This window comes from Eptatretus burgeri, chromosome 11 (genome assembly GCF_056783735.1).
Source record: "Eptatretus burgeri isolate ZD-2024b chromosome 11, Ebu_testis_v1, whole genome shotgun sequence".
Classification (NCBI taxonomy): Eukaryota; Metazoa; Chordata; class Myxini; order Myxiniformes; family Myxinidae; genus Eptatretus; species Eptatretus burgeri.
The window spans coordinates 2,134,939-2,159,950 of record NC_140971.1 but is presented as its reverse complement, the minus strand read 5'-3'; the positions used below and the strand labels follow the sequence as shown (position 1 = coordinate 2,159,950).

Sequence of the window (25,012 nt, the reverse complement as noted above, 5' to 3'; positions counted from 1 at the left end):
ATTAATAAGGTAGTATCAGGTGTGTAATGTATTAATTTAGAAGGTGATAGGTGTATGATGTATTCATAAAGTAGTATCAGGTGTGTAATGTATTAATTTAGAAGGTGATAGGTGTATGATGTATTAATTAATAAGGTAGTATCAGGTGTGTAATGTATTAATTTAGAAGGTGATAGGTGTATGATGTATAAATTAATAAGGTAGTATCAGGTGTATAATGTCTTAATTTTAAGGTGATAGGTGTGTAATGTGTTGTCGTGGATCTGGGGTTTGAGGTTTGCCACGAGGGGAAGCACTTGGGTCCTTCTTCAATGCCACGGGTGCTGAGGCCGCCGGGCACAGATAAATCCGCATACTGGCAGGTTGCTAAGCAACCACGAACGCCGATTGGCACGGCCAATCCAGGCAGGATTACACTACTTCGTGTGATACCTTACCTGTGGACGGCTGGCTAATCGGGGTCAGTGCCTTCAGCGCACACTTGGATTACTGCCGAGCGTTAGAGTGAGTGTGTGCGAGCTGACAAAGTAAATTATCGGGGTAGAACGTCCCGTCTAACCTTACTTGTGTCCCGTGTCGGACAATTAAGGAAAAGACAACTGAGCCAGATGAGAAATAGCAACAAACAATTATTTATTACAAACACATAAGCAAGCAATCATTTAAAAGCAAAAATGCACGTCAGAGCAGATTTAACCACAACACGTATGCTTCTTCGATCTCACTTTCACAAACAAAAGACTTGGCCATCATTCACTCAGGGGGCAAACAATAAAACAAGAGGGACTTGAAAATGAAATAAAAGTAATGAATGTAGAAAAGGAAAGCAGTCTTTCCTTCTCTCCCTCACCTCTCACAAATATACAGGAGAATGTGGAGGAAAATGGATGGGGAAGATGGACAGTGGTGATGTGAAGGGATGGGGATACGAAGCCGCGTTCCTGAGGTGCCCAGACCCAGTCGGCGAGTCCTATCTGGCGTCCCAGATATGCTCCTCAGGCCCCCATCGATGAGGCGTCGCCGTTCACCCTCCTCGTCCTTCGTGGCTGACAGGATCGAGAGGGCAGGATGATGGTCGTGGAAGGAGTGCTCTCTTTTTCCACAAACGCTCGACACCAACTGCTCGTGAAAGATTCCTTTCTTTTCCCCTCGCACGTCTTTGTTCCTTCCTTCTCGAGCTTTCTCAGTCTTGTCTTCTTCTCACGCGAGCTTGTCCCGTTCGTGTCTCCTTTCTGCTTCTTCCCCTCCTACCACAAGCCTTATCCCCCACAGCTGATGGGGGCGGGTGCATGACGTCACTTGTGCAAATTGCCACACCACTCTGAGGGAACTTTAAACGAAGCCCCCACCCCTCACATGCCCAAAGCCGCAACAAGAGTCCCCAGTCCCCTCCGCGCGGAAAATGCCCAGTTGCACTGTTCTGCACTGTACCACGCCTGCGAGAAATGCCGTGCCTCATAGGCCACGACGAGCACCAAGCACCACGGACTTCCATGCCAGAGCACCCGACGGGTTATATCGAGCAATGCGTGGATGGAGGGAACACGGAAAGGAACTCCGCACGACCGAGGGATCACTGAACGGCCGTGGGATTGAAGGTAAGACCGATGGGGTGAAGGAGGGACGCTTGAAAGGATGTTTTAGGGAGAGGAGATTATTGGTGGACCGTTGAAATGGGCCAATGGTGTGGAGGAGGAAAGCTTGGAAGTAATAGAAGGATTGAACAGAACGATGATGTGAAGGAGGAAGGATTGAAAGTAAGACAGGAGGAGAGGGGGGGGGGAGAGACATTACATGGGACAAATGGCCAAGCCAACGCATGGCCACCAAACAACCCTTTGACAAGGTACCAAGGACTATCAACACAGACTAATGAAATAACTGAACATCGGGTCACCTACGTGATCATGTATGCTCCCCCCCTGGGAGATAGAGATAGCATGAGATGTAGTGATGTAGAGAGGCGGAGATGTAGAGAGGTTGAGATATTGAGAGGTGGAGATGTTGAGAGGCGGAGATGTTGAGATGTAGAGAGGTTGAGATATTGAGAGGTGGAGATGTAGAGAGGTGGAGATGTAGAGAGGTTGAGATGTAGAGAGGTTGAGATATTGAGAGGTGGAGATGTAGAGAGGTGGAGATGTTGAGATGTAAAGAGGTAGAGATGTAGAGGGGTGGAGATGTAGAGAGGTTGAGATATTGAGAGGTGGAGATGTAGAGAGGTGGAGATGTTGAGATGTAAAGAGGTAGAGATGTAGCGATGCAGAGATGGAGAGATCTTGAGATGTAAAGAGGTCGAGATGTTAGGGTTAGGGTTGGTTTCTGGTTAACCTAACAAACCCTAACAAATTGGTTTCTGATTGTAGATTAACACCCAACTTATTTGTTATCAATCTGTTGCGGTTATTAAAAGGAGCCGCATCTTTTGAGTGGGCCATTGTGCTCTTATGTCACCAATTGCTTTAAAGCTATGTAATTGGAATTTCCTGAAATAGATCGATGTCGAAGTTGTGCAGTTCTGACCTTCGCCAAAGTTTCCCTGGATTTGCTTGAATCTGAGCATGACCATCACCTGCATTGTGGAGAATTGTTGAATGCTTGTGAAGTTTTGTGTGAAGTCTTGTAATTCAAACCGAAATGTGTTGAAGTAAGTTAGGGTTGATCGGGGCCATCGCTTTTTGTATGTGACCATGGTTCAAGCGGTCTTGGTCGTGGTTCAAGCGGTCTTGGTCTAGGTGGTCACCGAGTCTGGAGTCTCGGCTGCTCGACATCCAAGTTCCTACGGACCTCGGGTCCCACACGTGCAGTCGCGGGCCTAACCGCACGAGGCGGCCAGGTACCGACAAGACCCTGGTCCCCAGCTCGCCTTTCCCTCCTGAGCTGATGGACCGAATAAAGACCCGACGGGGTCCATTTCGTGTGTGTGTGTGTGTGTGTGTGTGTGTGGTGCCAGTCTGGTAGGTAGAATTGTTTAATTGTTTTCTTTTCATTATATATATATATATATATATATATATATATATATATATATATATATATATATATATATATATATATATATATATATATATATATATATTGCATTTTATTCGGTTGTAACTCTGCTCTCCCTTCCCGATTATTGCCCCCATTATAAATAAACCCCCCAATTGTTAAATGTTCCAGTTTGTTGCCTGTGTTTTCTTCCGTTGACCCAGCACGGTTCGTGCTTGAGAAAGAGTGAGGCCGTCGGTGCCGTAGTTGTCATTGGGTCTGACGGACTTTGGTAATTCTGCTCGGTTGCTGGAGCGACCCGGTTCGACAGAGTCCGTTGAGGGTGTGACTTACCCGGTAATTTGACGACGTGGGTACTTAGGTATATAGAAATTTGGCTATTGACCCTACCCTACCCCACGCGGTCAGAGAATTGGCGAGCACGGTCCTTAAGTGACCCGTGACTTTCGGAGTTGTCCGAGAGTCACGACCTGAATTCCGGGTGTTCGGTGCGAGACGGCCTCGCCACGGACCACCAGCCCACAACAATATTACTTCATGGACACGACGCTGAATTGGTCCATTGGTGATCCGGCATTTCTTGCTTCTTTTGTTGCTCCACGTATGATGATGACGTCATTGGTAAAACAACCAATCAATCGTATGAATGATTCATTGAACACTCAGGAGAACCACTCGGTGGTCATGCGGTTCACCTTCGAGCAAATCTCGCAAGGGAACAACGTCCGTCTTGATGTCCGTGTGAAAGAATAAATTAAATGAAATTGTGAACGAGACAAATGGCCGAATCGAACGTGGCGCATGTCAGCATTTGAGGCGGTGTATACACACGGTGTACGTCAAGTTATTTTAGTTTTCTCTCAGTGATTCCTTTTGAGCTCTTATTTGCTTTCAAGTCGTAGTTAATCGTTCCTTGTGTAGTTTTTCGCGAGTGATTACATTGAGGAATATATTATGTAAACATTTGAATGTTCCAAGAGACAAATCCAAAAAGAATGCTGTGGAAAAATATTATAGAGAAACCCTCTCCCCCCCCCCGAATCATGACGTCATTTCCTGTTCGCCATTGCCCGCCTTGTCATGAGTTCGGTCGCTCGGGGCTCGTCTTTGTGTTCGGCCAGTGGGATGCACTCCAAGCAGGCGCTCCATTCGGCCGAGGTGTCTGAGCGTGTTGACGAGAGTTTGAGAGAGATGCAAAACAGGCGGAAATTGATTCTGAAAAACGTGGATCCCGACGTGAAGGAAGAGGTGTGTGCGTTCGTGCGTTCGTGTTCGGTTTGTTTCCGCCATCACCGAGGGTGAAGGAGGTGATGTTTACACGTTTGTTTGTTTGTTTGTTTGTCTGTGTGCACACGGATTCGGATGAAACTTGGTGGACAGGTTGGGAGTGGGACGAGGAAGAATCGAGTCGATTTCGGTGAAGATCCGAATCTGGATGAGAGAATTATTTAATTTTTTAAATGATTCTTCACCGTTGAGAGATCGGGACAGGAACGGTCTAGTACTGGAAACCATGATGTTTCAAACACGCGGAGCACCCGGGATGTTCTCATGGATCAGGTGTTACCTGGTGGAGGTGTGCCATTTACCGAGGACCCTTGCAGTTCCCCTGTGGATCGGTCACAAAGGTGGAACCCGTTAGTCGGTGGGATTTCGGGCCAACACCTCGTTTACACCTCCCTTTGGACGGTCTTGGTTCCCTTTGGACGGTCTTGGTTCCCTTGTTGTGTTTGTGTCCGTCATGACTCGCACAGACCCCTCTGAGGGACCGCACGCTCTGCACCTCGTTTCGATCCGAGTCGAGAAACTGTCTGGAAAGGATGTTTACCACACCACGTGATGTTTACCACACCGCGTGATGTTTACCACACCGCGCGATGTTTACCACACCGCGCGATGTTTACCACACCACGTGATGTTTACCACACCGCGTGATGTTTACCACACCACGTGATGTTTACCACACCGCGTGATGTTTACCACACCACGTGATGTTTACCACACCACGTGATGTTTACCACACCACGTGATGTTTACCACACCACGCGATGTTTACCACACCGCGCGATGTTTACCACACCGCGCGATGTTTACCACACCGCGCGATGTTTACCACACCGCGCGATGTTTACCACACCGCGCGATGTTTACCACACCGCGCGATGTTTACCACACTCGCGATGTTTACCACACCGCGCGATGTTTACCACACCGCGCGATGTTTACCACACCGCGCGATGCTTACCACACCGCGCGATGCTTACCACACCGCGCGATGCTTACCACACCGCGCGATGCTTACCACACCGCGCGATGCTTACCACACCGCGCGATGCTTACCACACCGCGCGATGCTTACCACACCGCGCGATGCTTACCACACCGCGCGACGTTCGCCGCGCCGCGCGTCGCGACGTTCGCCGCGCCGCGCGTCGCGACGTTCGCCGCGCCACGCGTCGCGACGTTCGCCGCGCCACGCGTCGCGACGTTCGCCGCGCCACGCGTCGCGACGTTCGCCGCGCCACGCGTCGCGACGTTCGCCGCGACGTTCGCCGCGCCACGCGTCGCGACGTTCGCCGCGCCACGCGTCGCGACGTTCGCCGCGCCACGCGCCGCGACGTTCGCCGCGCCACGCTCCGCGACGTTCGCCGCGCCACGCGCCGCGACGTTCGCCGCGCCACGCGACGTTCGCCACGCCACGCGCCGCGACGTTCGCCGCGCCACGCGACGTTCGCCACGCCACGCGCCGCGACGTTCACCACGCGTCCCTTGTGTTTGTATCCGTCATGACTCTCAGAGGCCCCTCTGAGGGACCACACTGTCTGCACCTCGTTTACATCCGAGTCGAGAAACTGTGTCCGGAAAGGATGTTTACACGTGTCGTCGTGTCGTGTCGCGATGTTTACACGTATCGCGATGTTTACCACGCGTCGCGATGTTTCACGCACTGCGATCTTTACCACGCGCTGCACCGCGATGTTTACAAGTGTCGTGATGTTTACACGTATCGCGATGTTTACCACGCGTCGCGATGTTTCACGCGCTGCGATCTTTACCACGCGCTGCACCGCGATGTTTACAAGTGTCGCGATGTTTACCACGCGTCGCGATGTTTACCACGCGTCGCGATGTTTACCACGCGCTGCACCGCGATGTTTACATGCGTCTCGATGTTTACCACGCGTCGCGATGATGTTTACACGTGTCGTGTCGTGATGTTTACACATCGTGTCGCGTCGCAATGTTTACACGCGTTGTTTGCACATGTCGTGTCCTTGTGTTGTCATACCAACGTGGTGATTTGCGATGGTGATGGACCCTGTCCTGTGCCAATTACCAGTACTGATCTTCCCTTGAAACAAAATCATTTTTATTCCAAGTTGAAGTTGGAAGTAAAATATCCGTTCTTATAAAAGGGGAAAACGATGGACGACTATAAACAAATTGCTGTCAATGATGTGTACATCAGATACAGTGTCGTTACGTAATGGACCATTGGACCATTGTGTATTTTTGTAACCTCTATATAAATATTTATTTATTTACACAGGTGTGAGCCCACCAGTATATCGATACCAACGGAGCCTACTTCCGTCAAACCGCCAAACTAATCGATGCGAAACTTTTGCTATATCATTGAGTTCTCACGGGGATAAATTTTGATAACTACAACATCTTTGGTTAAGTGGTTTCGGAGAAAAATGTTTTAAAATGTTTTCCTTCAATCCAATATGACTCCCAAACCATGTGAACTATGATGTCATACCTATCCAACTTTATTCCTTGTGGCTTGTAGTTTTGTCAGTGCCACATTGGAAGCATTGTCCATAGTTGCAAGTGGCAGTTCTTGGGATTGACTCGCCATGAGATAAATATCGTTTCATTGAAAATGCTGAAAAGGGATGGCATCGTCATTGCAACTGGCGGTGTGGGATGGCATTGTCATGAGAATGGGTGCCGTTCGGTACCCGGCAGAACTGCTCACAGTTATTAGCGGCAGTTCGAGTTATACTACTACTACTACGACTACTACTACCATTGCTACAACATGCAACTTTCCTGTTCCTTGTCATTGGAACAAATTCTGAGAAGGGAAGAGGACTGGTTTGTGTGGTTGTGTTTGGAAGAAGCGTGTTCGATATTTTGCCAAAGGAAAGTTTGCGAGTATGGATACATTTGGATAATGCAGACAAGCTTTTAACGTTGCTTATGAGTATACGTCTCGCATACCAGTGAGGCTTGTGCAGTCTGTGTGCAACGCAAGTCCATGTTTCAAGCTCCTGTAGATGATGGTTTGTGTAACGTGTTCTTCACATGTGTTTGTTCGGTGGTGTATGGTACGCTTGTAGATCTATGGTTCAATGTGGAGTGAGTTGTTTGTCATGTCATGACCGGGTACTCTTTGTGCTCAAAGTGGAGTTTTAGAGTAACTAGAACGGCACTCTTCGACCTCGCGATGCTGACAGGTACGTCTCCACCCGCATTATTACATCATGATACGTACTTGCAGCAAGTCTGATTTAAATCCTTTTAGCTGTTCTCAAATATCACATTTTTAACCTGACACGACCTCTGACCTTTGACCTCTTGACCCCATAATCTACTCGGTTTGTGTGCATCATTATACATACTTTTACCGAGTTTGACTTCGATCCCTTCATCCGATCTTAAGTTGTCACGGTAATGGAAAACATCATGAACTCTGACCTTTGACCTCTTGATGCCGCCATCCAATCAGTTAATCGTTGCATTATACTCTCCACTTACATCAAGTTTGGTTTAAATCTCATCACTGGTTCACAAGTTCGTACGGTAACAACATTCTTGCCGAACATGACCTTTGACCTTTTGACCCCAAAATCGAATGGGTTCTTCTTTACATCATTACACGTACCAAGTTCGACTTTGATCCCTCAGCCGTTCTGAAGTCATCGTGGAAACAAAAACCTATCACGGACGGACGGACGGACTGAAAACATAATGCCACAGGCGACTTCGTCGGCGGAGGCAGAGAAGGGACAGGCTGTTTTGATGTGGTTGGACGTTAACCTCTGTTTAACGGTTGCTCGGTTTCACAAGGTTTCTGATTGTTTACGGATATAGAATGGTGTGTCAAGTAGGCATAGTTTGTGGAGGGAGGGACTTTGGTGAATGTTTCTCTTTTTTGAAGGAGATTATAAATGGGAAGGAGTGTGGAAGAGGTTTGAGGGGGTGTATATAATCCAGTACACAGTGTGTACATCACGGCCAGTAAAAGTTATCGTGTTGTGTACCGAGCATCTTCGGAGTTTTGAGTTGCTTCTTTTGCTTTGATTTGAATTCAAGTCAGGTTTGGAGTTCACCCACCTGCTGGTGCGGATTTATCGAGGTAAAGAACTTTTTGTGTCGATTGGTATATGTAGAACACACTTTTTGAAATGTCCTTTTATCTTCTCTTCTCTCCATAGTGTATAGAATTGTTCAAATGAGGGGAGTTGAAAAGTTTTCCTGAAATAAAAAAATTAATTTCTGGAGTTTTTCAACTCCTCACCCTCCCCCTCCCCTCCCCTTTCTCTCCCTCAAATGTGCACTTGTTTCAAAACTCTTTTTGCCTCTGCCATTGTGACCAACAAGGAGGAGTGGCTTAATAGGTGAACATTTTCTGTCCAAACGAATGTAATTGTCTTGAATAGAGCAGCTTTCTTTTGTAGTATCTGTGAGCGCAGTTAAATACAAGTCTGAAGACCACGATGGTTCACGAGCGGTATTTGACGATGTAGATTGTTTCAGAAGTCAAGGATGAGACAATGTGATAATTTTTGACCAAGTTATAAAAATTATCAACATGATGTGGTACGAGTGACAGGTTATTAGCTGCAAAATGTCGAAAACCCCGTTTCGTTCAAAAACTTTCAAAATTTGACCTTTGCATAACCTTGAAAGGTCACAAAACAATGCTGTGGACATTAAAATAAGGGAACAGGATACATGCTATAGCTTATTGGAGTCAGTTCATCGAAGAAGGTCGAAAACCCTGTTCGATTCCCACAACTTTGAAAATTTGACCTTTGTGGCCTTTAAAGGTCAAAGGTCAAGGGATTATGACCTTTGGTGCAAAACTTCCTCTGGAACATTCCAGGAACAATATAATGTCATATAGGCTATATGGCATTTCGCACTCCTCGGATTATCCATACTTTGATGAAATCAGCGTAAAAACAAACTTGAAGGGGGCGCCATGGGCAAGGTGTTCGAGATAGAGCAAAATGGTTTCAAGACTTTAGGTGGGGAATGACCTCAAGATTATGCATAAAAAATATTGTCAACCAAGCTCTCAAAGTTTTGGCGGTCGTATGATTTTTTGTCAAAATTCGCAATTTTCTAAGTTCGTGACCTTGTGACCTTGACCTTGGGACGAAAATGAAAAATCGAGCTCCGTGGGGCTATGCAGGTGCCATTGGGCTAACCAAATACCGAAATCCCAGCCAGATTCGACAACCCCCCTCAGAGGAGATGCATTTTTATGTGAAAATTCACAATTTTCTCAGTTCGTGACCTTGACCTTGGGACGAAAATGAAAAATTGACCTCCGTGGGGCTATGCAGGTGCCATTGGGCTAACCAAATACCGAAACCCCTGTCAGATTCGACAAACCCCCACAGAGAAGATGCAAATTGAAATCGGTTACCCTCTAAAAACACGTTTTTTGGGCGTGGCTCCGCCCATAATGGGTGCACCACGCCCATTCTCAGGAAAACACAACGAGATCATGATATAAACCTCCCACCAAAATTTTATCAGGATCGGATCAAAACCCACGGAGCTATGCTCGGGACAGACAGACAGACAAGCCGGTAGGCGGACATGGGTAGTCGTCTACCAAATAGAACCTGACGCGATGGGCCCGTTCTCTGGGGAATGACCTGAGGATTAAGCACAAGAAAATTCATGATTCTTGCTTCAAGGGTTAATGCTGCAGATTGTTTTTTCATTAAAATCCCCCCACATTTAGAGGTTTTTCGGCCGTTGCTAGGCAACGGAGGGGTCCATAGCAACGGTTCTTTCTCACACGTAACTAGGACATACCATGAACCTCCCATACCAGTTTCATGTATATCTGACTCATAGTCTCTGAGATATAACGAACTTCGTTTTTTCATTGTTTTCGACCAGGGTTCATTCAAAGTGTATCTTCTCCGACAGTTTTCATAGGATCCGGCTGGAAATGTTTCACAATATGGCTGAATGTACTGCCCACAGTTGCTCGTGGCCCGATTATTTTTTTATTTTATTTTTTTTTCGAAAAAATTAATTTTTTTATGCTTTTTTCAAAAATTTCAAAGTCCCGTTGCTTGGCAACGGATGGGTCCAAAGCAACGGTTCTCATTTGCACACAACTATGTCATGGTATGAACCTACCAACCAAGTTTCATCGAAATCGCCATTGTATTGATGGAGCACTGGACCGAACAGACAGACAGAGGGACAGACAGACAGACAAACATATCGACGGAAATACTGATAATAAGGGTAGAAAAAAAAAAATCTCAATTTTTTTTTTGTTTTTTTTTCTGACTTTTTTTGAGTGTGTGTTGGGTAGATCGACTACCCAACACACACACACCAATAACGAATATAGTGGTCACTTATTTTTTCGTGAACCAATATCATGTACTTAAACGGCTCACCATTAGTAAACTCATGTCGTGCCTTCAGTTCATTCCTGTCTTCTGTCCAAGATAGTGCGGTAATTGAAATGATGATGGTACAAATAGTGGACAAGGGCCAAGGACAATGAGATTGTGCCCTCCTGCTTTGTTCTGCAAAACGAGAGAGCTTCTCAGCGTCCATGAGCCAGCACGGTGCATGGGGCGATGTTGCCTCGGAGTTGTTGAAGCGCTTGATGTATTTGTTGTCCCCCATTGGCAGGATATCCCGAGCGCTTCGGCCAGCATGTTCAAAGTCCATTTGTATTCGCACACGTGTTGTTTGAGTTTTACCTGTACACTCGTTTCCTTGCATCTCGTTAAAATGACCAGTCTTTCTTTCTCTGACATTTTTGGGAATAAATATCATGCGTGTCAAAAAATCCTCAAGCTTTTTATACCTACTTTGTTTACTCACTTACTTACACTTCTTTGTGACTGAACTCCAGCCATTGGTTTACAGTGAAAGGCAGGTTATTAATCTTGTTCAATGCTGTCATCTTCCCAAAGCTATGACTGATCAACATACCAAATGAAATAAATACAATATCACTTGACATGACTTGTACATGATAAAAACGTTTTTTCATGAGTTTTTGTTTTGACAGATAAAATACTTTTATGTTGCTCAATTAATTTTTCTCTCCCATTTTTTTTCCCCATTCTTCCCTACCAACAATCACCATCTTCTTCCTGTTTTTCTTCTCCAACTGCATTCTGACAATTAATTCCTCAATCCTCAAATGGCATCTTCTTGACTTCCTGCTTTCCTTCTCTCCTATATCGAACTTGCTTGCGTCTTCCTCTCTTTCTTCCTATCTCCTTTCCATCTCTCCTGTGGTTTAGGAGCTGAGAGAGCTCCTGGATGGGTTTGATATAAGGTACCTCTTCATCAATAGGAACAAAGGAGTTGGTATGTAACCAAATCTGTCTGTTTATTTGTATATTTATGTGTATATTTGTCTTTCTCATGTCTTCTTTTTCTTCAAGCTTTTGTCTACCTCTGTCCAGATATTTGTCTTCAAATACACTATTCTATCTCTCTCTTATTTTCTGTCATGCCCTCTTGCTTTCCATGTTTTTCTCTTTCTCCTCCCCCTCTTCTTCTCCTCCCCCTCTTCTTCTCCTCCCCCTCTTCTTCTCCTCCCCCTCTTCTTCTCCTCCCCGTCTTCTTCTCCTCCTCCTCTTCTTCTCCTCCCCCTCTTCTTCTCTTCCCCCTCTCCTCTTCCCTCCTCTCCTTCTCCCCCCATCCTCTCTCTCCCCCATCCTCTCTCTCTCTCCCCCCATCCTCTCTCTCCCCCCATCCTCTCTCTCCCCCCCATCCTCTCTCTCCCCCCATCCTCTCTCTCCCCCCATCCTCTCTCTCCCCCCATCCTCTCTCTCCCCCCCCATCCTCTCTCTCCCCCCCATCCTCTCTCTCCCCCCATCCTCTCTCTCCCCCCCATCCTCTCTCTCCCCCCCATCCTCTCTCTCCCCCATCCTCTCTCTCCCCCCATCCTCTCTCTCCCCCCCCATCCTCTCTCTCCCCCCCCATCCTCTCTCTCTCCCCCCATCCTCTCTCTCCCCCCCCATCCTCTCTCTCCCCCCCATCCTCTCTCTCCCCCCATCCTCTCTCTCCCCCCATCCTCTCTCTCCCCCCCCATCCTCTCTCTCCCCCCCATCCTCTCTCTCCCCCCCATCTCTCTCTCCCCCCCCATCCTCTCTCTCCCCCCCATCCTCTCTCTCCCCCCCATCCTCTCTCTCTCTCCCCCCCATCCTCTCTCTCTCCCCCCATCCTCTCTCTCCCCCCCCATCCTCTCTCTCCCCCCCCATCCTCTCTCTCCCCCATCCTCTCTCTCCCCCATCCTCTCTCCCCCCCATCCTCTCTCTCCCCCCCATCCTCTCTCTCCCCCCATCCTCTCTCCCCCCATCCTCTCTCTCCCCCCCCCATCCTCTCTCTCCCCCCATCCTCTCTCTCCCCCCCCATCCTCTCTCTCCCCCCCATCCTCTCTCTCTCCCCCCCCATCTTCTCTCTCTCCCCCCCATCCTCTCTCTCCCCCCCCATCCTCTCTCTCCCCTCCCATCCTCTCTCTCCCCCCATCCTCTCTCCCCCCCATCCTCTCTCTCACCCCCCATCCTCTCTCTCACCCCCCATCCTCTCTCTCACCCCCCATCCTCTCTCTCACCCCCCATCCTCTCTCTCCCCCCCATCCTCTCTCTCCCCCACATCCTCTCTCTCCCCCCCATCTTCTCTCTCCCCCCCATCCTCTCTCTCCCCCCATCTCCTCTCTCTCCACCCCCATTCTCTCTCTCCCCCCCCCATCCTCTCTCCCCCCCATCCTCTCTCCCCACCCCCATCCTCTCTCTCCCCCCCATCCTCTCTCTCCCCCATCCTCTCTCTCCCCCCATCCTCTCTCTCCCCCCCATCCTCTCTCTCCCCCCCATCCTCTCTCTCTCCCCCCCATCCTCTCTCTCCCCCCATCCTCTCTCTCTCCCCCCCATCCTCTCTCTCCCCCCCATCCTCTCTCTCTCCCCCCCATCCTCTCTCTCCCCCCCATCCTCTCTCTCCCCCCATCCTCTCTCTCCCCCCCATCCTCTCTCTCCCCCCATCCTCTCTCTCCCCCATCCTCTCTCACCCCCATCCTCTCTCACCCCCCATCCTCTCTCACCCCCCATCCTCTCTCACCCCCATCCTCTCTCACCCCCCATCCTCTCTCACCCCCCATCCTCTCTCACCCTCCCCATCCTCTCTCTCCCCCCCATCCTCTCTCTCCCCCCATCCTCTCTCTCCCCCCATCCTCTCTCTCCCCCCATCCTCTCTCTCCTCCCCCATCCTCTCTCTCCTCCCCCATCCTCTCTCTCCTCCCCCCCATCCTCTCTCCTCCCCCCATCCTCTCTCTCTCCTCCCCCATCCTCTCTCTCCTCCCCCATCCTCTCTCCTCCCCCCATCCTCTCTCTCTCCCCCATCCTCTCTCTCTCTCTCCCCCCATCCTCTCTCTCTCTCCCCCCCCATCCTCTCTCTCTCTCCCCCATCCTCTCTCTCCCCCCCATCCTCTCTCTCTCCCCCCCATCCTCTCTCTCCCCCTCCTTTCTCCCCCCCTCCTCTCTCTCCCTCCTCCTCTTATCCCTCCATTAGTTCCTCTTCATCTTCACACTAATCTTCAACCTCCCCTCCTCCCTCCTTTCGTCTTACTCAGTATCATTCCTGCGTGTCATCGATTTGCCTCTTTCAATGCTTGTCTCAAAATTATCTTTTCTTGGCTTTGCCTTTGCGATAAACAGTCATTTAAAGCACTAGCATTTTATTATAAATACTGATTATTTTAGATTAGATGATTACGTGGACGAAGTCTTTTTAATAATACTTCACCCTCCTACGCTTTCCTTTCACCGTCTCAACTTATCTGTTTGTCACCACTCATTCGAGGCATTTCAGTGCAATTATTGGAAACTTTGCTAATGTCTGTTCTTCATTTCTCACTATTCCTCCCAGCATTTGTCACTTTGGGATCGGGGGAGGAAGCAAAGGAGGCACTGTCTTTCCTTCAATCGGCTAATCTTTGCGGCAAACAAATTTCGATTTTGCTGCATTCCACTGATGCTCTCCTGTGCATCACGGGTCTCCCTCCGTCACTTTCTCAGAAGTGCTTCAAGGAGCTTGTGCGTCCGTACGGAGGGCTGGAGCGCTGCTGGATCGTTTACAGTCCAGAGACGGGGCACAGCAAGGTGATGATAATTATGACTCCACAGCTCAAGGCCGGAGGAGTTATGTTTTCGGATCGTTTGTGCTTCTGTCAGTTATCACACACTCTCTACCATGTGACCTTTAATTTTTCTTTTGACTTTCAATTGAAATCAAATGTAAGTGGCGTGACTTCGAACGCAGGTGGAGGAATATCCGTTGATGCATTTGTGTCGAATTCTATTTTCTTTTCGTTTTACGATTTTTCAACACCTTTTCATTGATTGTTTTTCTGTCTCATGCTCATTGAAGATCCTGTGCATGCTTTATATAATTTTGATGGTAAGAGGCAAGACCGAATAGGGACAAAATATGGTCAAAAATACAGCATTTTCTTTCAAGTTTCATGATCGATCTTAAGAATAATAATATGACCCAATCTATTGTTTTTTATTCACCTTAAGATGAAATGGAAGGGATTCCAGTCATTCTTTTGGGGTTATTAAAAGAAAAACAACCTCTAAATCAACTTCACAAAGACTATTCCGTGAATGTGTGTATGCTTTAGCTGTGTTGATTTCCATGTAATCATGCAAATGATAACTATTAATAGCACAGCTGTGGAATTGGGAGTGCTTAATTTAACAAGATTTGTTTCTCTTCTCCAAATTTAAGGAATTTAACAGAAAACTGTAACAATATTGCAACAACAACAAAATGTCATAAAATGTCTCTGAGGTTTGAGAGTAACAAGAATGTTTGTACTTGTTTGTGAATGTAACAAGGAGAAATGACACATATTTTGTATTTCTTAATGAAACGGAGAAACTCGGACTGCACTCGGTAGAGGGCGTACCTCTGCCAGGCTGAACAGTTTTGTTTTGTATCCCACTGTTCAGCTGGATCTGCATCCGGACCTGAACCAAAATGTATTCGGCTTGTTCTTGTCATCTTTCCAACTCGTCCACCATCAAAATGCATTGAATATATTGAGTAGAGGACGAAGTATAACACATCTCTGAATACCAGAAGCGACATTCATCTATTCCATGGACCTGATGTTATGTCAGCAAAAAGAGTTTGTCCACTCACTTTGCTTATTTGTGCAACGAAGAAGAGGAACACGTACTCGTCTCACGATCACAGATATTGATGAAGAGGATTCTGCAACAGCCTAACAGCCTTAGGTGCTCTGCCTCACAATCTGCAACCTCTAATATTGGAGAGATGAACACTGTACAGGCTCCTCCCACCAAGACCGTTGGGAGGTGATGACCATCAGTTGAGAACATCCAATCGGAGTTGACTTTGTTGATAGATGTCTATTAAACTGGTGTTCTTCCTTACCTCATTCACTTTGTGCGAATTTCATCTGAAGAGAGCACTTCGAAAAGCTTTATGGTTTCCTTTTTAGTCTGTTTTATGGTAATGTCCTTATGTCTTTGTTTATGTCTACATTGTAGTTTTGTAGTTCCAAGCATCCTTTTTTGTTTGTATTTGTGAATGTAATGGAGAAATGTCATGAATATTTGTATTTGTGAATGTAACGGGGAGAAATGTTGTGAATATTTGTATTTGTGAGTGTAACGGAGAAATGTTTTTTTTTGTGAATGTAACGGGGAGAAATGTCATGAATATTTGTATTTGTGAGTGTAACGGAGAAATGTCATGAATATTTGTATTTGTGAATGTAACGGGGAGAAATGTTGTGAATATTTGTATTTGTGAGTGTAACGGAGAAATTTTTTTTTTTGTGAATGTAACGGGGAGAAATGTTGTGAATATTTGTATTTGTGAGTGTAACGGAGAAATGTTTTTTTTTGTGAATGTAACGGGGAGAAATGTCATGAATATTTGTATTTGTGAGTGTAACGGAGAAATGTCATGAATATTTGTATTTGTGAATGTAACGGGGAGAAATGTCGTGAATATTTGTATTTGTGAATGTAACGGGGAGAAATGTCGTGAATATTTGTATTTGTGAATGTAACGGGGAGAAATGTCGTGAATATTTGTATTTGTGAGTGTAACAGAGAAATGTCATGAATGTTTATATTTGTGAATGCAACAGGGCGAAATGTCATTAATATTTGTATTTGTAAATGTCACAGGGAGAAATGTCGTGAATGTTTATATTTGTAAATGTAAGGGAGAAATGTCGTGAATATTTGAATTTGTAAATGTAACTGGGAGAAATGTCGTGAATGTTTATATTTGTGAATGTAACGGAGAAATGTCATGAATATTTGAATTTGTAAATGTAACAAGGAGAAATGTCGTGAATATTTGTATTTGTAAATGTAACAGGGAGAAATGTCGTGAATATTTGTGAATGTAGCTGGGAGAAATGTCATGAATATTCGTTTGTGTTTTTGAATTCATACTTTTGGTTTGGTGGGAAAACCCTCGCAATCATATAAATTGAAATTCTAATTTTTCCTTCCTCAGAAATCCCCCATAAAATAGTTGCATGTTTTGTTTGAGTTCATTCCCCTTTCCAGAGGAGAGGATATTTCATTTGGATCTGTCTGTTTGTCTGCACAGACTTGTCTATTCATTACAAACTCTTGAAATGATTATGGTAATGGCAATAATAATAATAATGATGAAAGTGGGCACATCATTCTTCTTCTCCTCCTCTTCCCTTTATAAGGGGTGATATATATATATATATATATATATATATATATATATATATATATATATATATATATATATATATATATATATATATATATAAAAAACACACACACACACCAAATACTACCAGTCGCTTTGCTGACAGAAATACTGAGATAGTGTCGAGGTGGAGGAGGAAAGAGGAAAGAGGAGTGAGGAGGGGTGGTGAGAGGGAAGGTAGATGTGCGGTGGAGCGTTAATTACGATTCATACCGTTTCATCAAAATGATTCTGCACAGAATAAGAGTGAAGATGGAAACAAAATAATGTCTGAAATCCATTTTCTACCAGTCATAATATAAACACCCCCTGGGGGCAGACAGGTTGTAGGGGTAGAGAGAGGGAGACCCAGACCACACACAATATGTTGGTGCTTGGTCGGAATCAGCAGATTGGAGTCAATGTGTTTACCGACTACAGCATGTACTGCGTACAACCCAAAAACCTTGAGTAGCTTTTACTCTTGTTTTAGGGGAATTTCAATAAACAAATACTAAAAAAAAATAAAAAAGCATTGAATGGTAGACCTTTCAAGGAGATTTATTGAAACTCCTAATCTTTGTAAACAGCAGCGTGTGATGGGTGGAAAAAATTTGGCTCTGTAATTTAGGAAACGTTAGTATGGCAAACAGCTCAGAAATCGGGTGTTATCAAATATATTTTGCTTTGAAACTCACAAACAGAAACCATATAACCTTTGTAAAGTACGCCAGTCATAGAATAACCAATTGCTTTTGAAACAGTCACGAGAACTTTTCCATCACGGCGCCTGTGAGTAAACATGCAGGCATTCACACACCCATGGAGAGTCCTTTTACAGATCCAAATCTACCCATATGTACCTCTACCTTGTACCAACTGCCGAATGTACATCCTGATTGGGACATGAACTGTACCGCTATCGACTATAGGGCGATTGCCAAGTGGCCTAAGCACTCGAGCAAGCACTCCAATTAAATGGTTGATCAGGAACGACTTCCTTGGCAAGCGATAGCGAGTTGATTGATAATGAGACATACACGCAAAAAACTAAACATCGCCGATTTCTTTACACTTTCAGATTTCACTGCAGTTTTCGAGTTTAGTTCATGTGATCCAATCCTCCAAACTCAAATTATATTTGGATGATGTACTTAAATTGGTCCGTGAGAGTAGATCGTGGAAAATCACATCATATAATGCATAAAATCACTCCAAGCTCCTAATTACAAAACTAAAGCGCTTGCAAAAGTGATGTCTCCAGCGATTTGTCGCTGTGATGAACAAGCATTGGATGATGACATTGTGGAAAGTGGGGCGGAAAAATTTCAGTGCTTTATCATGACTAAACCATTGCAGCCTGTTCCAACTCGAGGCATTGTTGACCAGGCCAAAAAAATGGTGAATTAAGACCCCAGTGAGGTAACCCAGGATGTGCCTTAAGGACCCCATCAAGAACGAGGTGTCCAAGGATGTGCCTGATAAAGGAAATTATTAAATATGGTCGTTAATTATCTTTAAAAGGGGTGTTTTTATTAACTCTAACACCCAATTTTCACTCATGCACTCCTTTGGAGTGCCTTTTGCCTCGCTAAGTCATGTTGTTTTTGTTTGATTTAACCCCCCCCATCTGCTAGGGTTATGGATTTGTGGAGTTCATGAAGAGGGATGGAGCAAGTAGAGCACATGCTGCTCTCATGGGTGAAAAGACACCAGTGTCTGTGGCTGGAAGTTTACAGATCCAGATATCTTGGGCCGACACGACGACTCTTTCTGAGGAGAACCAGCATTCCTCGTGCTTGCTGCTGTCCCCTCTCCCACCCTCCCTTCGCACCCCCATGGCACTCACTTCACTCTTCCCTGCTGACAACACACCAACTTACTGCCAGGTGCTGTGATTTTGTCTCGCTGTTCCACAATCTCACCCCCCCTCCTCCACTGACCCCTCCCATAATTATTTATAAAAAATGAAAACTACTGTTGTTGAACTTTGTTCCACCTTGATTACCAAGCCGTTTTTTTTTTTCCAGGCTGCTGAGGTCTGCGGTAAAGGCCTAGCTGTCGCCGAGTTCCCTACATGGCAGCTTGCTGAAAAGGCCTGGACATCCCTTGGGTCTGGTGAACTGTTCAGAGTCTTTTGCAAGCCTGATGGTGGCAACAAGCGGTCATCCGGGGACATTGGTCCAGGTGTAGGGGTTGATTTGATGGCTGCTTTCTGCTGTCCTGGTGTTCCAGGACCCAGCTGCCTGGCTGCTGTTATAGCAGCGCAAAGCAAGGTGGGGCTAACAGGCACTTTAAGGGAAACTATCATGGATTTCTCACACCAAGAACCATAGATTAAAGTAAAAACAAACTTTGTTCTCATTCCTTTAATGATGAAAATTTTAATTTGAACTTGAAAAGTACTTTTCTGAAAGCCTCATAGTAACAGATATTTGGACCCTGGAGGTATATAACAAGTGTCACTGTTTTTCAAAGCACAAGTCAGTTTTCTACATTGTGAAATCAAATTTGTATGCTTGGGGAAAAATTCCAGGGGCATAGAAAAGTCCCCTTTATATGGTATATGCCACGTGGCAAACAAGAGAAAAGAAGGAACGTTACATGGCTTGTGGAAAATGCCAGACTATATAAAATATGGCTGTACTCCCCCCCCCCCTTGGGTCTTTGGAGGAACCAAGTGATGCTCCAGAAAAGTTCATATAAAGGGCCGCCTTTACGAGTGGCTTTCTAACTTCCTCCACTCGGCACAGTTGTTGCGTTGCTATCCATGGAACCGCTCCTGTCCCAGTGGAGGCTGCAGTCATCCCAGGCAGTGTTTTGGGCCCATTCTTGTTGCTCATTTATGTTAACAACCTCTGTGATGCTCTGGAAAAACCTTTCTTACTTGTTGTGGAAGACTTCATATTGTATCGTTCAGTATCCCCATTCCTCTGCTGGGAAGATGGCAGCTGGTCTAATTCACGGAACATGTCCTTCAATCCTGGAAAATCTCACCGTCACCCTATCACTCAAAAAGATTGTCAAACAGATCCACTCTCCATTTCCATGGTCAGCTACTCAGAGATTTAGTCCTTTCAACCTCTCAGCCTCACCCATTAGTCAGGACCTTCCTGCATCCAACCACATTGCAAAGTTGCTTCCAAAGCAAGCTCCAGACTGTTAATCATCCTCCATTAATCCAAGTCTTTCCTTGGCAAATCCGAGGCACCACGTGCCTTGTGGTTGCAGCAGGTTGATCAGCATCTCAAGGAGATGGGGATGGGCCAGGCGTCCGCATGTGGGATGGCCAGACTGAGGCCCCTGGAGTACCGGCGGAAAGTGCATGCAGCGGTGCGCTGCTCCGGCGCATGCTCCCATACCTGACCTGCCTCAGTCTACTAGGCGATTGCACGCAGCTCAATGGATTGCTGCTCCCTCTTGTGGGCTGGCACCCCAACTTTCTCTCTCTCTGCCTCTCTGCCTCTCCCTCTCCCTCTCTCTTGTATTTCAAGGCCTTATTATTTGAATGTCCCATGAAAAGGTTGAAGTAAAAGGCCTGTTCATCTTGCATCGTAGACAGGTTGGTGGCCTCTGGTTTATTTTTATTTTTTAACGATCTCTCCTCTGGTCTCACTCTCTCTTGCTGTCTCAACCCTCCCCAGCTCTTCCATTCACCTCCCCTTGGTTAAACCTTTAAAATACAGGCTGCAGGCACACCTTCACTCTTTTGTTCTGATTTTATCCTGTTTGTGAAACTTCCTAAGGCTGTTCAATCACACTCTTCCCTCTTGGACTTCAAGCAGGCAGTACACCAGCCTCTCATGTCGTCCTCTCTCCTACCCGTGATCTTTTGTGTTACCATTACCCCCCCCCCCGCCCCCCTCTCCCCAACCCAACCCTCTTACCTCCAGGTAACCATTTCCTCTTTTATTTCTTCTCTCTTCCTTCCTTTCATGACATTGCTTGTTACATCCACCAATTGCCCTTCTGTCAGTACATTGCCTTCATGGCCTCTTTGACTTTGCTTTTCCATGAGCCAAGATTTTTGCTCTCATTCCCCAAAAGTATGTGTTAAATAAGCTTAAATATTTCTGATTTTGGAAAATGGAACCCTTTGTAATTTTCAGCCCAAGGCACCTTGGGTTTTGACCGTTGACCAGAAGAATTGATGCACGTCTTAACTTGCGTTGATGTAAAATCGATACACGTACCACATGGTATGGTACGAATCGTTTTGAAGCGTTCCTCATCATATTTCACTCGCAGCCCTCCATTTGCATCGATTTGTAATGAAAACGACTCCGTTTTGTACCTTCCTTCCATTCCTAGCGAGGTCCTTCCATCTTACCGTTGCTCCCTGATCCCATTCCTACTCCTCCGGATCTCTCCATCGGACTTGGCGATACCCCCAAAGGTAACTGAGTACAATGTCCAATCTGTGCCTCCCCCACAATCAAATGAACTGTTAACCATTCACGAGCTTTGATGAGCAACGATTAACTTTAACAGTTTGTCAATAATGGCAAACAAATCTATGTATTTATTTATTTATTTATTTATTTATTTTTGAAAAGTATCGGTACGTTTCTTGGATCGGTGGATTATTTTCCAAATCAGTGTCACAGTTTTTCTTCACCTTCCAGCCAACTTTATCTCTCATCGTTTCAAATTTGATGCAATTTCTACCCAGATTAGTATACATTTTGGCAGTGTTCACTGGATCAGGGTTTCCTGAAATGTGCACCTTTGTTTTTGTTGTTGTTCTTGTTCTTGTTCTTGTTCTTGTTCTTCTTCTTCTTGTTGTTGTTCTTCTTGTTCTTCTTGTTCTTCTTGTTCTTCTTGTTCTTCTTGTTCCTCTTGTTCTTCTTGTTCTTCTTGTTCTTCTTGTTCTTCTTCTTGTTCTATCCTTTTTAATATGATTTCCCTGAGGATGGTAATATGATGTCCCAAAGTGTTTGGTATGACTAGGAATTGGTTGAACCGCCGACCTCCCAGACTCAGAGCGGACCCTCTCGCCATTATTCCGCCAAGGCTGTTCAAAGCTTTGATACGTACTCATTGAACTAACGGTAAATTTGCCCACAGATGTTCCTGCTGTGAAACGTGTAAATTCCTGTGATTGTTACCTCGCTCTGTTACTTATTTTTATTTCCTTCCAGCCCTTGCCTCCTGCGGTCCTCTCAGTCCAGCTGTTGTCACTACATTGTTGCAAGCAGCTCTACAAAGTCCGGTGAGCAACTCTGCCCTTCTTGCTGTGTCTCAGCGAAAATGTTTTTTGTTGTTGTTGTTAAATTGTGACTTCTGAGGAAGAGCAGGGTGGAGTGGGACACAGATATGTAATAGAGGGAGGGAGTGAGGGAGTTTGGTGTGTGATTGGGTGTGGGTGAGTCTGCTGCATGATGGAGGGTGTGGGGTGAGCCTGGTGCATGATAGAGGAGGGATGGGAGTGGTGGGGCTTGGTGCATGATGGGGTGTGGAAGGGAGCCTGATGCATGATAGAGGAGGGATGGGAGGGATCCTGATGCTTGATATGGTGGGGAGTGGTGTTGGTGCATGATCGAGAAGGGATGGGAGTGGGGCTGGTGCATAATTGAGGAGGGATGGGAGTGGTAGGGCTTGGTGCATGATGGGGTGTGGAAGGGAGCCTGATGCATGATAGAGGAGGGATGGGAGGGATCCTGATGCTTGATATGGTGGGGAGTGGTGTTGGTGCATGATCGAGAAGGGATGGAAGTGGGGCTGGTGCATAATTGAGGAGGGATGGGAGTGGTAGGGCTTGGTGCATGATGGGGTGTGGGAGGGAGTCTGATGCATGTTTTTTTAATTTTTTTTTAATTTTTAAACTTTTGTCAAGGTGCTTGTTTTGTACACACATCTACACTCTACAGTGTCATGGGCAGCAGAAGCACTTGGGCCCAATTTCTTGTCCAGAGCAAAATATACAATCAAGTTGTGATCTGTACTTAGTTTATGATGAACCTGAAATAATTTTCAACCGATTGCTCGTGCGAAACTGTTTACCTGCTTTGATTTATTCGCTGTTCCGTGTCACACCCAATAGTCATGCATTTGTCTTGTTAACTGATTAATATGACAAAATAATCCATTGATTTCACTTCCTATGAAAGGAGAAAGCTGCTAAGTTGATTAGTTTAGGCAAATTATTGAGGATAACTGGTTAAGATAGTTGTTGAAATCGGTGGAAGACGGGCTGTCATCGTATGAAAGCACAATTCTGGAGGAGTCTAAAAGGGACGTGGCACTACTCTTGGTCGTGTTGGAAGAATGTAAAGAGAACTTCCGTTCCTTCTTGAGAGGAGCATTCTGTTTTTGTTTCCACATTCACAGTCAAAGCACCGATTCTGGGTGTTTAAATTGCTACCCAGTTTCAGTAGATGTCGGCATTGTCACGTGTGTGCCAACCGAGTGTACATTGGCGGAAACGTGAGATGGTGCATCCGGCTCCGATGTCCCAATAATAAATTATTGAATCTATTAACCTCTGCACACTATTACAGCCAGCAAGTTGTACTCAAGTTTAACACAAAAAGAACAGTTTCTAAACGAGTGATGCAACACACTGTGACGTAGAGAAACGCAGAAGAGCCCTAAATGAAAAGCAAAGTCCTAAAATCAATGGCCAATCAAAATCGCTCGTTCTTATTTTCTTGTCGACTCATCCATTAGGCTGGAAGGCGAAGCTCTTCGATAAACAAACGCATACAAAGGGGAAACATAAAACATCTCACCGGAAAATGAGTCCAAATCAACTTGTTGGAGCAAAAGCTCCTGAATACGGAATATTGAGCAATTCCGCACCATACCAGGGACGAGGCGATTGATACGGGAGATCCTGATAACCCTGTGGCAACCAGTCTGGCCGATTGGTCCCAGTGGGCCAACGTTGACTTGCAATAACGCATGGCATGGACCTCCTGATCCCGTTGCCAGCCACCCCGCCACCCTTGACTCCGACTCTTGACCGCCATGGCGGTGGCAACTTTATAATTGCATTACGGTCAGACTTATCTTCACAGCAAGCCAACTCCTCGAATGGTAATTTGTTTTTTTTAATGCTCGAAACCCGAAGTGGCATCTTTAGTTCATCCAATGATGAATTGCCACAATATTATGGTTGCCTGGGCTACAGAGTCCTGTCCCCGGAATGCTCCAGAGAGGTCTTGAAAGTTTTCGGGTGGTCGAGGGGTAAGCAAAATGAAACATAGTCTCGAGGAAAAAATATTGGTACTTTTTTTCAAATAATGCACCATTTCTTCCAGAAAATGTATGCCTGGTGTTGCTTAATGGTTAGGGTGGTGGGCTTTGGATCCGAGGGTTCTGAGTTCAAATCCTGCTCAGCTGTTGAATTAATACCAGGTGGGGTTAACCACAGATGCCAACCCTCCCGATTTCATCGGGAGGCTTCCGAAAATTCACCCAAACTCCCGCCCTTACGATCACTATCCTTATCCTCCCGAAATTTTGATATTTTTGCACTGTTCACTAATCAGAATGTACTAGTATGAGAATTGAATGAAAAGCATCGTCTGCTACGTATAGCATGTGGTAACTCCATAACGTTCGCTGCTACCAAATTGTACGTAAAAAATTGCAAATTCAAATGAGGAGCAGCGAAACATTGGGTCTGGATCTCGCTTATGCGATCATGCACTGAGATTTAGTGCATGCGGTATGTGTGCAATACAGTGCATGCGGTATGTATGCATATACACTGTGCCGTGCGACCACCGTGCGGTGTTTAACAGCCGCTAGAGTTCTACGAGTCGCGCTGCAGCTGTGGAACATCGACTTCGAAGTTACCGATGCTTCAAGCCCTCTATTGATTACGAAATGGCAGAAAAGAAGCTTACGAAGACCAAGAAATGGTCTCAGAAGTACAAGACCGAATACAGTCTCCAATACCCGTGTATTCGAAAGTCTGAAAGAGGAATTCATCATGCGTATTGTACAGTATGCAGCGTTGATATTTCAGTTGAGCACGGAGGTCGCGATGATATTCGGAAGCACGTTGGAA

At 45.8% G+C, this 25,012-nt stretch overlaps 1 protein-coding gene across 2 annotated transcripts in view; it reads left to right on the top strand.

The window, feature by feature from the left end:
• Positions 1-4,015: 4,015 nt before the first annotated feature.
• LOC147016293 (uncharacterized) overlaps positions 4,016-25,012 on the top strand; it is an 80,393-nt gene continuing 59,396 nt past the window's right edge. The window contains exons 1-7 of one of the 2 annotated variants that reach the window (XM_085844888.1): positions 4,016-4,239; positions 11,523-11,589; positions 14,149-14,381; positions 18,633-18,884; positions 19,026-19,271; positions 21,307-21,391; positions 22,137-22,207. In XM_085844888.1, coding sequence (XP_085701014.1) covers positions 4,072-4,239; positions 11,523-11,589; positions 14,149-14,381; positions 18,633-18,884; positions 19,026-19,271; positions 21,307-21,391; positions 22,137-22,207 — 1,122 coding nt within the window. In that variant the 5' untranslated portion in view covers positions 4,016-4,071. The remainder of the gene's footprint in view (positions 4,240-11,522; positions 11,590-14,148; positions 14,382-18,632; positions 18,885-19,025; positions 19,272-21,306; positions 21,392-22,136; positions 22,208-25,012) is intronic. The other variant, XM_085844889.1, reaches the window with a different exon arrangement.